A 13,802-nucleotide genomic window follows, 5' to 3' on the forward strand; every position below is an offset into this window, starting at 1 on the left:
GAAAGTGCAGCGGAAACCATAAAAGCACCATAAAAAAGTGCATGTACAAGGTATAGTTCACCTTAGGGGCGATTTTAGGATTTTCATTTTGGGGGGCTCAACTCCTGAGGTAAAAAAATAAATAACAAAATTATAAATATATATATATATAAAGTAGTAATTTAATAGTAAGACATTAATAAAAGTTTAAATGTTTAATATGGAAAAAAAACTGTACTGCAAAAACAGAGATAGCCATTTGAGTTCTGAATGAGCCAAATAGGCTCAACACATCTGTTTACTGTAGTAAAAAACACTTTCTATATTTAAGTACATTTTTTGTTTCCATGTATTAAATAAATAAAACTGCCACTTTTCAAATTAAACAGCAAATTCAAACATATTTTTAAACCTACAGGCTAATTCACATATTTCATGATCTGAATCACAGTAATAAATAAGATTTTTTAAACAATTTCCCAGAGATGGGTTGCGGCTGGAAGGGCATCCGCTGCATAAAAACTTGCTGGATAAGTTGGCAGTTCATTCCGCTGTGGCGACCCCAGATTAATAAAGGGACTAAGCCGACAAGAAAATGAATGAATGAAAACACACGACAACACTTGGTGTTTCTATCTCTGTCAGTGACTGACAGCTAAAATGGGTACATTCTCTAATTGGTTCTGTCACTGTTTTAATCCTTTCTGTGCAGGACTGTATGGTATAGTTAATGCCACATGCACTAACACAAAACGTGTTATATAATGGTAGTTAATTTTAAAATTTAAATAGTGAAATGTTTGATAAGAGCTACTTTTTCGAGGAAACAGCTGTGATTATGAGGTGAGCACCGATGAAACAGTAGATGGGAAACCCGATGGCTCCTCCATGACATTGGGGTACAAGTGATACAAGTGTATCTGTAGCAAAGAACTGCAAATAAGCAGATATTATAGGCCTAAGTACTATCGTAATCTATCGATAAACACACACTTTGTTCTCTCACTCTGCACAGCTGTGGTTCGCTGATCAAATGAAAAACAAAAGACAGGGAGGAGCCAAATTCTTCAGCTGTTTTCAGATCAAATTTAAAGGGGACTTAGACGCTAATTTAGTGTACAGTTTATGAGCTAATCGCAAAAGTTTTAGGGGGGCTGAGTAGAAATATAGGGGGGCTACAGCCTCCCTAAAATAGGCCTAAAAAATGCCCATGGTTCACCTACAAAAAGTATAACATTTCAGTTTTAAATTACTTTATTTACTTTCTCTTATAACCTTTTTGAGTAATAAACAAAACAACTTGTCTCTACCCTGTGAGTTTTCAGACTTCAGAAGTGGAATTTAATGCAAATGCTGTATTTATCCTTTTGACAAGTTTTACTCAATGTAAACTTGTCATGGTAAGGTGATAAAATAAAAACATTATCAATGCACAGCCATATCACCCTGCAGCCCAAGACCGGTTACTCACTGAAGCTAAGCAGGGCTGAGCCTGGTCAGTAGCTGGATGGGAGACCACTGGGGAACACTAGGTTGCTGTTGGAAGTGGTGTTAGTGAGGCCAGCAGGGGGCGCTCAACCTGTGGTCTGTGTGAGTCCTAATGCACCAGTAAAAGTGAAGGGGACACTACACTGTCAGTAAGCGCCGTCTTTCAGATGAGACGTTAAAACTGAGATCCTGACTCTCTGTGATCATTAAAAATCCCATGGCACTTCTTGCGAAAGAGTAGGGGTGTAACCCCGGTGTCCAGGCCAAAATCCCTCTATCGGCCCTTACGATCATGGCCTCCCAATCATGGCCTTCCACCGAATTGGCTCTATCACTGTCTCTCCCCTCCATCAATAGCTGGTGAGTGGTGAGCGCTCTGGTGCCGTTGTCCTGTGGCAGCCATCCAAGTGGATGCTGCATGCTGGTGGTGGTGTGGAGAGACCACCCCATTCATGATTGTGAAGTGCTTTGGGTGTATGGCCATACACAATAAATGCGCTTTATGAATACACATTACATTACATTAAATTACATTGCATAAAAACAACACGAGGGCGAATAAATAAATTGAGATTTAGATTTTTGGGGTAAACTATATTTTAAAACTATATTTTACCATGATTGTAAAGTAGTTTAGGCGGTTCATTTCGCTGTGGTGACCCCAGATTAATAAAGGCACTAAGCTGAAAAGAAAATGAATGACTGAATGTGAAGTAGTTTTCTTAGTTATTCTATTTTTCATCTGTAATAAATTATAATTGGTAAGAAGACGGCATCGTACAAATATATATGTAAGTGTCTGTGCAATTTATTTCAAAACTGGCAAGACATTGGTATTCCAACAGTTTTAGTCCATCCAGAAAATACATTTATGAATAGTATATGAAATGAGTGTGCATCTCATTTTAAATCAAGTAAATGCCCATATCAAAAAGGGAAAATAACAAACTCACAGTGAGATATCAAGAACAGACGAATGGACTATTGAAAACTGCAGTTTCACATGCTCTTGAGTTGAGTGTCTTGAAAAATTTAAAAGGAGAAGTACTGTGAAAATAGCTCTTGTGGTTGCTGTTCTTTTGGTGCTACAGTTGGATCCCCAGTCTTACGAGGGCTGCATGAAACACAGAAGTCAAACACAACCAGTTACATCGGAGAAAAGGGAATTTTAACATCCTAATCAAACATTCACATTGAGATGCTACTTTGCTGCATGGTGATACTATCTAATAATAGCTATACTTTTGTGTAGTGGCCACAAAAAAGTATGTGGACACTTAAGCCGCACTTTGAATGTCATTGCAGTAGATTAAAATGAACCTTTGAATGAAATATAGACCACGCAAGTACAATTTTTAAACCAAAAATTCTCACAAAGCAGGGTTTAAATAATAAAGCAGCACATACTGTTTAAAATTCAAACTTTAGATCACATTTTTTGTGCTCTGTGGGAAGGAGAAGCTTCTCGAAGGCTTATTTCAAATGAAAGTGAACTGAATCCGTCAGAAAGGGCCTTTCCACAAGTATCTGAAAATATTCTCTACATATCTGCATAAAGCACCACCAAAGATTAATCAAAGATGCAAAACTCCAAGAGGTCGTTTTTTTTGTTTATTGGAGTTTACTAGACTACAATGGTTTAATGTTTTAATGTTCAAAAACACATTTCATCCTTCATTGGCTATGTTTCCATCTAAAAATGTTAATGAAATGTATGCACAAAACAGGAACATCGCATAAAAGACGTGCGAATAATGCACTGTTTCCATCCATCGAGTCAAAGAGAACAAAATCGTCACTTCCTAATTAACTGTCGCCAAATATTAAAAGTAAAAACGGAATTTGCTGCGGTAGGAGAAGCTGCGCCAATCTTTTCCTTATTTATTAAATGACTTGCGCCTTAGAAGAAAATGCCGACACGCAATAAACGCATGGGGGCGTTTGAAGATGCGGAGTACAGATGCTCTTTATTCTGGAGGTAATTAAAATATGATAACACAAATACTTAAACAGTTAAGGCATTTTAAAATGACCAAAACAACATTTCAGATGTTCTGAAACATCCTGTTTGAGTCACAGCTTTTACAAATCCCCTCCATCTGAAAGCTCAAAATGCTCTGAATAGTCAGTCGAGTGCACCATGATTGGCTAAAAACATTGAGGATGGCTGTATCCGAAATTGCCTACTCAGTGGGTACTGCATTTTAATTTAAATATACTACTTGGCCATTAGAAAAGTACGTTCTATACAGTATGAATGTCAGCAGAATGAATATACCTCAGACGTACAAAATCTGACATTTTGATTGATCACGTGACCTACCAATGTTAGTTGCGTCACTTCACAATCTCGCCGGAAGTAGTAGGTCATCCGGGTACTTCTTGCATATTAGCTGCATTCCAAATGGCACACTATACACTATGCTCTTATCCACTATGTACACAGCAAACTCCTCCAAGTAAAATATACTCAGTTCAGAGAGTATTTGGTCCCTCTTTAAATAAGGTTGCTTAATGGTCTTCTGCTAAGAGATTTAATGTACTATATCTCAGCAGATTTCATCTAAGGCTGTGACTGAAGTCGTTTTCTGTTTCTTTTCTGTGTTTCTGTTTATTAAGAGCAGGTCTTCATCATCAGTTCTCAATCACCTAATTAATCCTTTCACTGTCTCATTATCTTGAGTAACTTAATTTATAAAGGGACCAAATACTATTTAAACTGAGTAAATTTTACTCTGAGATTTTTGCTGTGTACTTATGCACTTATACACTCAACAGTATAATATACGTATGTAGTGTCGTTCCTTTTTTTAATAAGTGGAAATTTAAACCATTCCCCAGATTACGTTTGATGGGTCCCAAATTAGTAAAATAAATGTCCAAACTACCAAATAATACCTGCCATGAGTATAACCACATTCACCACTAGGAGGTGCGATAATCACTCTTGTAGGAGAATTTTACTTTTTACAATCCACAATAAATAAAGTAATCCAACCTCAGTGCTCGAAAGCGCCGCCCATTCCGCTACATGGGAAAAGCAGCGGCCGTTGAGTGCATAAAGTGTCCATCATACCACACTTCTTTTTAACAGTTGAATAAGTGCATCATCCGGATATTTAAGAGTTTTCAGAGTGAATGTACTACTTACACAATTTACACTACAAAATAGCTTAGAAAAGTGACTTGGCACGCACATATTGCTTTTCAAATACTATAAATTTGGACATACTACTTGGCTCGCATTCTGTTTTTAGCATACTACGTATATAGTATGGAAGTATGCGATTTCGGACACAGCTCAAGTGTTGGAAATGCAACCCTAATGACCTGTTTCACAGAGGCTTCTAAAGCAAATCTTTTTGTAACAAATCAAGATTTTGCTTTTTCTTAATTAGTACTATTATTTTTAAGTAGAAGTATACCCATACACCATTTCAGAGAAGATATTTTGACATTTACATTAGACATTGTGAATCACAGACAGAGTTACACATGCAATTCATATGTGTCGAAATACTTTTTGTGGCCACTGTGTGTTACTTTTCTATGCTAGTCATTACTACAGTACATCAAGTCAACAGACATCCTAAAATTTGACATGTGCATCTTCTGCAGTGTCTCTTGACCAATAAGCAGCTACCCTCCTTGTTCAAGCATCAAATGAATCCCAGGCCCCATGCTGAAGTATTTCCTTTTAAATGATAAATAAAATATGCCGCTACTCCAGAAAGCATCTAATATTATCTACCATCTCAGAACTGTGCATCTTGGAACATAGAAGGAAGAAATACCAGAAATAGCACCCGTCTTTTAAATAAAGCCACAAAACAATAAATGCATGAAATGTGAAAGGGTGGAGTCTGGTTAATGGGCGGAGCCAAACTTGTGAGTGATGACATGTGATGCATGCTCGCTTTGGCATTCCGATGCCATCGTTTAATCACACAGTGTATGTGAACTTTCAGTTCAGTTTGTGATTGTATTCTTGTCAGACTCTACACAATAAGGACACTGGTACAGTACGTACAGTTTGTCATGCATATCAAGGTAGCATGAAATACAAACAGTATAATGTGTGCCGTTCACCTGCAAGATGCATTCAAGTGCGAGACGAGCATACCAACATTTTATTCTGGACACACATGGCCGTGTTCTTGTATAAAACGTCCAATCAACAGACAGACTGACTGCTTATCAACCAGGACTGAGACGATGTGATCCGACCAATGGCAAGACAGTTCTGTGGTTTAAGCGTGTCTCAGGATGTCTTGGACAATCTCACCTCCGGGTGGAGTTGGCCTGAGGCGGAGGGGTTTGCGGGGACGGAGGTTTGTTAGACCTGAGCTGATGTTGGTGAATGGGGGAGTTGGGGACAGACTCAAGGCAAGCAGGCGGAATGGAGCTGCCCGACATCCCTTCAGCCGCAACAATGCTTAGGCTCGGAGAGCTGGCGAAACTGTTCGCAGGCTTTCTACTCTTATGCTACATTAAAAGGACACACACAGAAAGGGATTGTGGGAAGGTGATGGCCAACTGCAGCTTCAAGCTAAACGATGACAAGGTAATGATGAACAATGAGGACAGGAAAATAGAAATGACAGATTGTAGCTCTGTTACAAAATCTAGTGCATGTTTCCATTTGGTAATAACACGTGTTTGAAGGTCTGTGAAGTCTTTTGAAATGTGCACTTTTATTCAATGTTTGACGTAATCTCAACCAAAATAGGAAGACAAGGTGGGGTAGGCATAATGTAGCTCCTCCCCCTTTTTAATAACAGCCAATAGGGTTTTGTTTATATCACTACTCTGCCAGTCAGAGCTGTCAAACTAAAGCATATCAGACTCAGGACAGCCACAGTCTATTGCTAGTTTTTATGTGTCGTCACACCGTTAGGGGAACGCCCCCCCCTGGCAGGCAAAACATTGCTATCTCATGCTGGCCGCCAAGTAACAGGTTGCATAAATTCTCGTTTTTAGGCAAAAAGCCGGATAATTGTTGTACAATAAGGTTTAGCGTTACTAACCGACAAGGAGACACACCTGAGCTGTGCTTTAACAGAAATCCTTCAGAGAAAGAACAACCAGAAAGGAGAAATTTATGGATTTGGCCGAATGGTAGCTCCATTGACCCATAACAATCCATGTTACCTATAAATGTCAGTGCATTTGTATGCTTTTTATAAAGTTACTATTTTAAGTTGATTATTAAGTGCAGTTAAAATACAAACTAAAATTTAAAGTAAAAGAATAAATGGCAGAAGTGAATGTAAAGATTTTTCCTACCAGCAAATATTAATCTAAGTAAAATAAACCGATACCAAACAGGGTTCAACGCTAAGGATTTTTTCTACTGGGCCGATCAAGCCAGTGGTTGAGATTTTTACTTGCCCTGCCAAAGTTTTCACTGGCCCCACCAAAAAAAAAAAAAAGTTAATAGCTATTTCTTAGTCACATATTTTAAATAATGTGGCAAAATTATGTCTGTTAATCTAGAATTTAAACATTTTAAAATTGTTAATAAATGTAAAAAACAAAATTCAAGATTTTATACAAACGAAAGAGCAGTATGGAAAATGTGCTGGTATTTTATTGCAATTCTAAATTATGTTTGTCAAAAATTACATGTCAAACTGATGACAATTCTTTTTTTTTTTTGTTCTTTTTTGTTTCCTAATTTTGTACCCATGTAATTGTCTGCTTCCAAGACTTCAGAAATAGACGTTTTCTTTTTGCGGGTTGCGGGTGCAGTATATCGATTGTAAGTGTTTACAATTTACAGTTTGTTATCATATTTCGATTCTGTTCTGTTGATTTGTGATCCAAATATTTGTAGCTTGAAAAAGATGGAAATTTGACCGGTTTATGCTGCTTTTCTATGGAGATCTCAGTGTAGCTGCCATTAAGGCCATGAGATGAAATTTTTTGCCCACCAGGTCTCCGCACAGCTCATATGACTGAAAACATCTGTAGTAGTGTGATAATAGTATAACAATTTTTTTTTATAATAGTAATGCTGAGTCTGACTCACTAAGTTTCTCTAATCTAAAATACAACATCCTGCTTTGTTCAAATGGGTCTGATACATGTTTTGGTCTGTGCTGTCCCGCGCAGGTGCTGCACAGCAAATCAAAAAATAACATTGAAATTAAATATCTTACGCATAGTATTTATTCTAACACATATTTAATTGGTGAACAGTACTATATATAGATAGAGACATTGTAAATATGATTTCCTTTGGGGTGAATGAAGTATGCTTTGTTGTTAATATCAGCTGAATTACCACAGTGTTTCAGCCCAGACAGACGCAGCACAGAGCAGACATGACGATTTTGATCCTGCCCCAATAATGATTTTAAACCCAGAAGATGAAACTAGCTGACAAAAGCTCAAAATTATTCAGTGTTTCCCACAATCAAAGCTAACAGATGTTAATAGTGTCCTAATAGATGTTTAACACACATAAATCTGTTAAGATCTCAAAAAAGTACAAAAAGTAAGCATCACACTAGCAATGATCAATGTTGATTAGCTAGAGAAGTCACACTGAGGAAGGCATTGTGCCAAAACGTTTGTGTCTTTAAATGACCCGAAGAATGCAAGAAGAAAAAATAAATACAGTACGAAGCAATTACTTGATGAGTGCGAATCATTACCTATTTGAATATTAGCTAGAAAACACACAAAATGTGTGAAACTAAATAAAAAAATAAATAAAAGATGGTGTAAAGGGTGAAACATATTTTTAGACAAAGCACTAATAATATTAAAAATAGAACAGTTTATTTACATTTTAAATTGACTATTTATGTCTATTATCAGGCAACACTACTAATGTCAAATTTGATATCAATAATAATGCATCTCAAGCTGAAATTTGAAGAAATATGAATGAAAGTTTATTCTTGGTCAGGATGGACACGCAGCACATTAGGTTTTGCAACAGAACTTATGACTTAGAAAGTAAGGTAGAAGTTGATGTTTGAACATGGATATAAGACACAGACAATGAAAAACGTACAAACACAACTTACGCAACACAAAGCAAAACTCAGACCAACTAAAAGGACAGTAGAAGACTATAAATAACATCCCATTCCAGTAGTACCTCACTCTTCCCATAAGGCATAACCTTTGAAGTGTTCTTTTATTATATATTCATGGATTCCATGAAACTGTACAGATGGAGCGCTTTTAAAAAGGTTTACGGGTTTCACTATCAGATCAATCCAATTTACGTGGACTTCAGAGGTACTCTTTGATCAGTGTGGCTGTGTCTCTCTAACCTTTATAAGGGGGTTTATGACCCCGACATTGGGATTGGTGTTGAACACCTTGTTGAAGCCAGGTTCTCGATTCACCAGCTCCAGTTGATAAAACTTCTTGTCATCCTGGAACAAAGGAGTCACAGTCAGACCGAAAGGCCCTGTGCAGAAAAATCAATGAACTGATATTGACTTTTGTCTAAAAATGTGTAATGCTTTAGGGCAAAAAAAAAAAAACTTATGTAGAATTACAATAGTATACGCAAACTTTTAACAGCTTGCTGTACCTCTATGGCCCATTGCTGTATATACTTACCACAAGCTTCTTGACCAAGGTTTCTCTCTCTGACACCATCTCTCTGAGATCTGCAATGACCTGGAGGTCCTCCGGACGGCTTTCTCTATTCCTGAACTTCTCCTCCGTACCTTCCAACCTACTCACACCCCACACATAGACATCAACCATTATACTGCAGTAAAAACAATAGCTCCGTCACAAAACCAAGCAAGCTGCCAACATGTTTAAGTAGAGTGTTATTTATAGCTTTTATCTGACAACACTTTAATTTGATGGTCTCCTGTAGACATTGTTAACTATTTGTAGCTGCAACTACATGCCGACTAGCAGTCAGTAGGCTTGGTTGACTATTTTAACTGATATACTTAATCTAGTTTGATCACTTAGTCTAAGATGTTATTGCATGGACAAAATACAAGTACTTTCCAAAAATAAATAATGCAAAATAAGCTGTGCTTTTAACATTAAACATTTTTTTTGTCAATTCATTGTGAAATATACACTTACCTGCCACTTTATTAGGCAGCAACTCAATGCATTTAGGCATGTAGACATGGTCAAGACGATCTGCTGCAGTTCAAACCGAGCATCAGAATGGGTAAGAAAGGTGATTTAAGTGACTTTGAACGTGGCATGGTTGTTGGTGCCAGACGGGCTGGTCTGAGTATTTCAGAAACTGCTGATCTACTGGGATTTTCATGCACTTTGCCTGGTTGATGCTAGAGGTCAGAGGAGAATGGCCAGACTGGTTCCAGCTGATAGAAAGGCAACAGTAACTCAAATAACCACTCGTTAAAACTGAGGTATGCAGAAGAGCATCTCTGAATGCAAAACACGTCAAGCCTTGAGGCATATGGGTTACAGCAGCAGACCAAACCGGGTAAAAACTGAGGCCACAATTTGTAAAGGCTCACCAAAATTAGACAGATTGAAAAACGTTAATTAGAAAATTGGAAATAGGTTGTCTGGTCTGATGAGTCTTGATTTCTGCTGCAACACTCGAATGGTAGGGTCAGAATTTGGCATCAACAACATGAAAGCATGGATCCATCCTGCCTTGTATGAACGGTTCAGGCTGTTGGTATTGGTGTAATGGTGTGGGGGATATTTTCGAGGCACACTCTGGGCCCATTAGTACCAATTGAGCATTGTGTCAATGCCAAAGCCTACCCAAGTATAGTTGCTGACCATGTTCATCCCTTAAGAACACAGTGTACCCATCTTCTGATGGCTACTTCCAGCAGGGTAACACAGCATGTCATAAAGCGTGAATCTCAGACTGCTTTTTTGATGAGTTACTGTACTCAAATGATCAGATCTCAATCCAATAGAGCACCTTTGGCATGTGGTGGAACTGGAGACTCACATCATGGCTGTGCAGCCGACAAATCTGCAGCAACTGCTTGATGTTATCAATATGGACCAAAATCTCTAAGAAATATTTACAGTACCTTGTTGAATCTTTGCCACGAATAATTAAGGCAGTTCTTAAGGCAAAAGGTGCACCAACCAAGTACTACTAAGGTGTACTTAATAAAGTGGCCGGTGAGAGTATATATATTTTTTATTAAGAAATGTTCAATGAGTCGTCACTTAATAAAACTAACATCATCTCCCAATTGTAATTTATGCTCAGAGGATGTAATAGGATATATAGTACAAACATGTTTTAGGAATGTCCAGAAGTGAATAACTTTTGACGAAAATGTGTCACTGACCTTGAAGGATATACTGGAATCAGACAGATCATGTTGTCCTAAGCTTTTTCTTTTAAATGATGATTCCTCTTTTGACTTTTCTTTATTTCAGAAAAAAATGTATGTTCTGATTTAACAGCAGCTAAACAAATAGTTTTATCTTGGCAGCCTCCACACTCCCTGGACCGGAAACACTGGATGTATATGTTCTTGGACTTTGCAAATATGGAACTGTCTCTGGCAAGGATGCATGGCGCTTCCATAAAAACTATTAACACATGGATATGTGCAATGACTAAGATAAAAGATGTGCTATTGTGATTTTTTTCATATTATTTAACCTATGTGTCAAATGTACTTACATTTTTGTCTACTTATTTATTTACTTTAGTTATTTATTTACATGTATTGTAACATTTTTCTTTTTTTATTATTATTATTGTTATTATTATTATTGTTATTATTTTTCTCTCTCGTTTTTGGCTCTGATTTGTTTTCTTTTTTGTTTAATTATTGATATATATATCTTTTTGTCTGGGGTGGGTGGGCTGCAGGATTATTAATCATTAGCCTGCAGTTGGTTGCAATCCTCATCTATAACAATGTATGCTAAATTATTTCCAGCTGTTTAATACAAATTTGATCACAAAAAAAGAAATGTTCATTGAGTGTGATAAATTTCTGGAAATGAATGCTTTAAATGATCTTTCTTTTCAGACATTTTTACAACATACACATGGACACTTGTATCTATTTTGTATCTATCTTGATTTGGTCTCTTAATCTTTCCGAAGCTGTGTTTTAAGTATTTAAATGTTTGACATGCTAACATTTTGCATTAAAAATTCTCATTTGTGGACAAAAGTGATCCAATGTATTGCATCCCAATTAAAAGTATCCTTTATTTTTTTCTAAATTGTATGCTGCTAAGATTAGTGGCTCAATAATAAACATCAACAAAATACTTTGAACTTCATGTATGGAGTGATCTCAAGAGAAGCAATTATGTTTGGTGTACCGTTTTAGCCTCCGAAAACTAATGCATACTTGTACTCTAGCAGACAGAAAGGCAGCTCACATGGTTTCGCAACTGAGCTAATGTGATTCATCAAGCTAATTTTCCTTCTAAAATATTCACAAGGATATTATATTAAAACGATGTGTCTTGATACTCAATTCAATGTGATATTTAATCTGTAACTGAGATAAAGGCACTCACAGAATCTGCAGAGCTGAGATCTTGTCTTTTAGCAGCTCCTGAGCTTTGTTAAAATCTGACAGCATGATCTGGGTCTCTCTGTTATGTGAAGCGTTCAGCTCGTCAATCTCCCTCTCGAGGCGCTTGGAAAGATCCTGTTCACGAGCCCTATGTGAAAAAAAAAAACCTTTTAGCATGTGCAAAACAGTTTGTTCTTAGATTTACTCTGCTTATAAGAATCTACAGAGTAATTGCTATTATGCTAGTTTAACATCCTTTAAAAAAGCATGAAACATGAATTTGGCTTGTGTATTGGTTTTTGCTCAACACTAAAAATCATTTACATCATGCAAATGTTTGAGGTTCATGTAGGCCTCTTTTTCGTGTTGTGCATACTAGAGCTGCACGATTCTGGCTAAAATAAGAATACCGATTTTTTTACTTAAAATAAAGATCATGATTCTCTCACGATTCTGTGGATGTAAAATAAAGGTATGGTAAAAACAAACATATGGCACAACATCGATAATAATATTATGTGTAGGTCTACCGGTTTCTATAAATAATTCTATTCTACTTACTAATTCTATGTTGAATTATTATGTTTGAGATATATGCTTGCAATCTGTCATATTAGACAATTTTATTCACTGATAAAATCAGACATTACCATTATCAGATTATATTCAACAATATATAGGCTAGAGTAGTTATACTGACATTGTAAACATTTATTTTCATGCACAACTGTGGGTTAGCTATGAAAGAAAAAACATATAAATGCTTGTCGTAATCATAACTCTAAAATGCAATACGATCATTTAAATGAAGTGCACACTTTCGGTTTCATTCTGACTGCTAAGTGCTTGTTCATACTTCGCGCGCGGCTCCCAAACGATCACTCTGTGCCACAAACTGAATATTATTTACAACTGTATTACCTGTTACTCGCAACATATGCAGGTTCTGTTCACTAAAGTAGACACGCGCGCGTCTATCATTAAGTAGAGCGCGCGCTTCTCTGTGATAACAGCTCACGGTCAGCAGCTTACGTCACGTGTGATTTCCCGATCGCTTAAATATCATTATATTAAGACAAAAATGGCATTTTTTTGGTGAATTTTACCTTATAAATACAGTATGTGACTGATTTAACATCATTTGGAGGTGTCAATGTCACTGAGCAACGTGTGTGAAACAATGAAAAGACTCGTGCAGCCGCCTTTACTTCTCTCCTGAACTTGAAAATATGATTGGCAGAATCGTAGAAATGCTGGATTAATATCGTCAAGGGGGTCAAATCGAGATCGTGATCTTTTAACGATTAATTGTGCAGCTCTAGTGCATACAATGTATAAGCAGCTCACACATGTGCTCTGAGTCCTCATTACAGTACTCAGTTTGTCCACAAGGTGGTAGCGCTGAACTAAATGGTTATTTCATAGATCATGACTAAACCTATGTATGTTTTTGCCCAATGTAAAATTGTAACTACTTTCCTAGGTATCCTAACTTGCCAAGTTAACCTTATTCAACTAGTTAACCTAGCCAGTTTAAAGTTATCAAAATGAATGTACGATGTGTTTTCTGAGATATACCAGAGGCAAGATTTACAAAGAATGTACAATAGGTTATACACTAACTGATAAAAGTCTTGTCGCCTATACATGTTTTAAGAGGAACAAATAACTTGACTAACTTGACAATAACTTCTAGTTGATCGTTTGGTATCAGAAGTGGCTTTTATGAAAGGCAACGGCCTCCAAATTAGGGAAAAAAGAGCGGGCACTGACTATCAGCTGATAATAAAAGAGCGCTCTTTTCTTCATTCCTGTTATTAATCTGTTTCTAGGGTTTGTTTGTTTTACTCTTCT

The 13,802-nt window shown here is 36.9% G+C and overlaps 1 protein-coding gene across 8 annotated transcripts in view; it reads right to left on the reverse strand.

Moving 5' to 3' along the window:
• Nucleotides 1-2,255: 2,255 nt before the first annotated feature.
• Nucleotides 2,256-13,802, reverse strand: part of fam184aa (family with sequence similarity 184 member Aa) — a 73,541-nt gene continuing 61,994 nt past the window's right edge. For 2 of the 8 annotated variants that reach the window (XR_015512517.1, XR_015512521.1), the window contains 5 exons: nt 11,950-12,096; nt 9,052-9,169; nt 8,757-8,896; nt 5,753-5,952; nt 2,256-2,581 (listed from right to left, as the gene is read on the reverse strand). Coding sequence is in view for 2 of the 8 variants with exons in the window: in XM_087288911.1 (XP_087145037.1) it covers nt 2,500-2,581; nt 5,753-5,952; nt 8,757-8,861; nt 9,052-9,169; nt 11,950-12,096 (652 nt within the window). In the remaining 6 variants the exon portion in view is untranslated. The remainder of the gene's footprint in view (nt 2,582-5,752; nt 5,953-8,756; nt 8,897-9,051; nt 9,170-11,949; nt 12,097-13,802) is intronic. The other 6 variants (XR_015512520.1, XM_087288911.1, XR_015512516.1 and 3 more) reach the window with 4 other exon arrangements.

This window comes from Danio rerio, chromosome 17, assembly GCF_052040795.2.
Source record: "Danio rerio strain M-AB ecotype USA chromosome 17, GRCz13ab, whole genome shotgun sequence".
Lineage (NCBI taxonomy): Eukaryota > Metazoa > Chordata > Actinopteri > Cypriniformes > Danionidae > Danio > Danio rerio.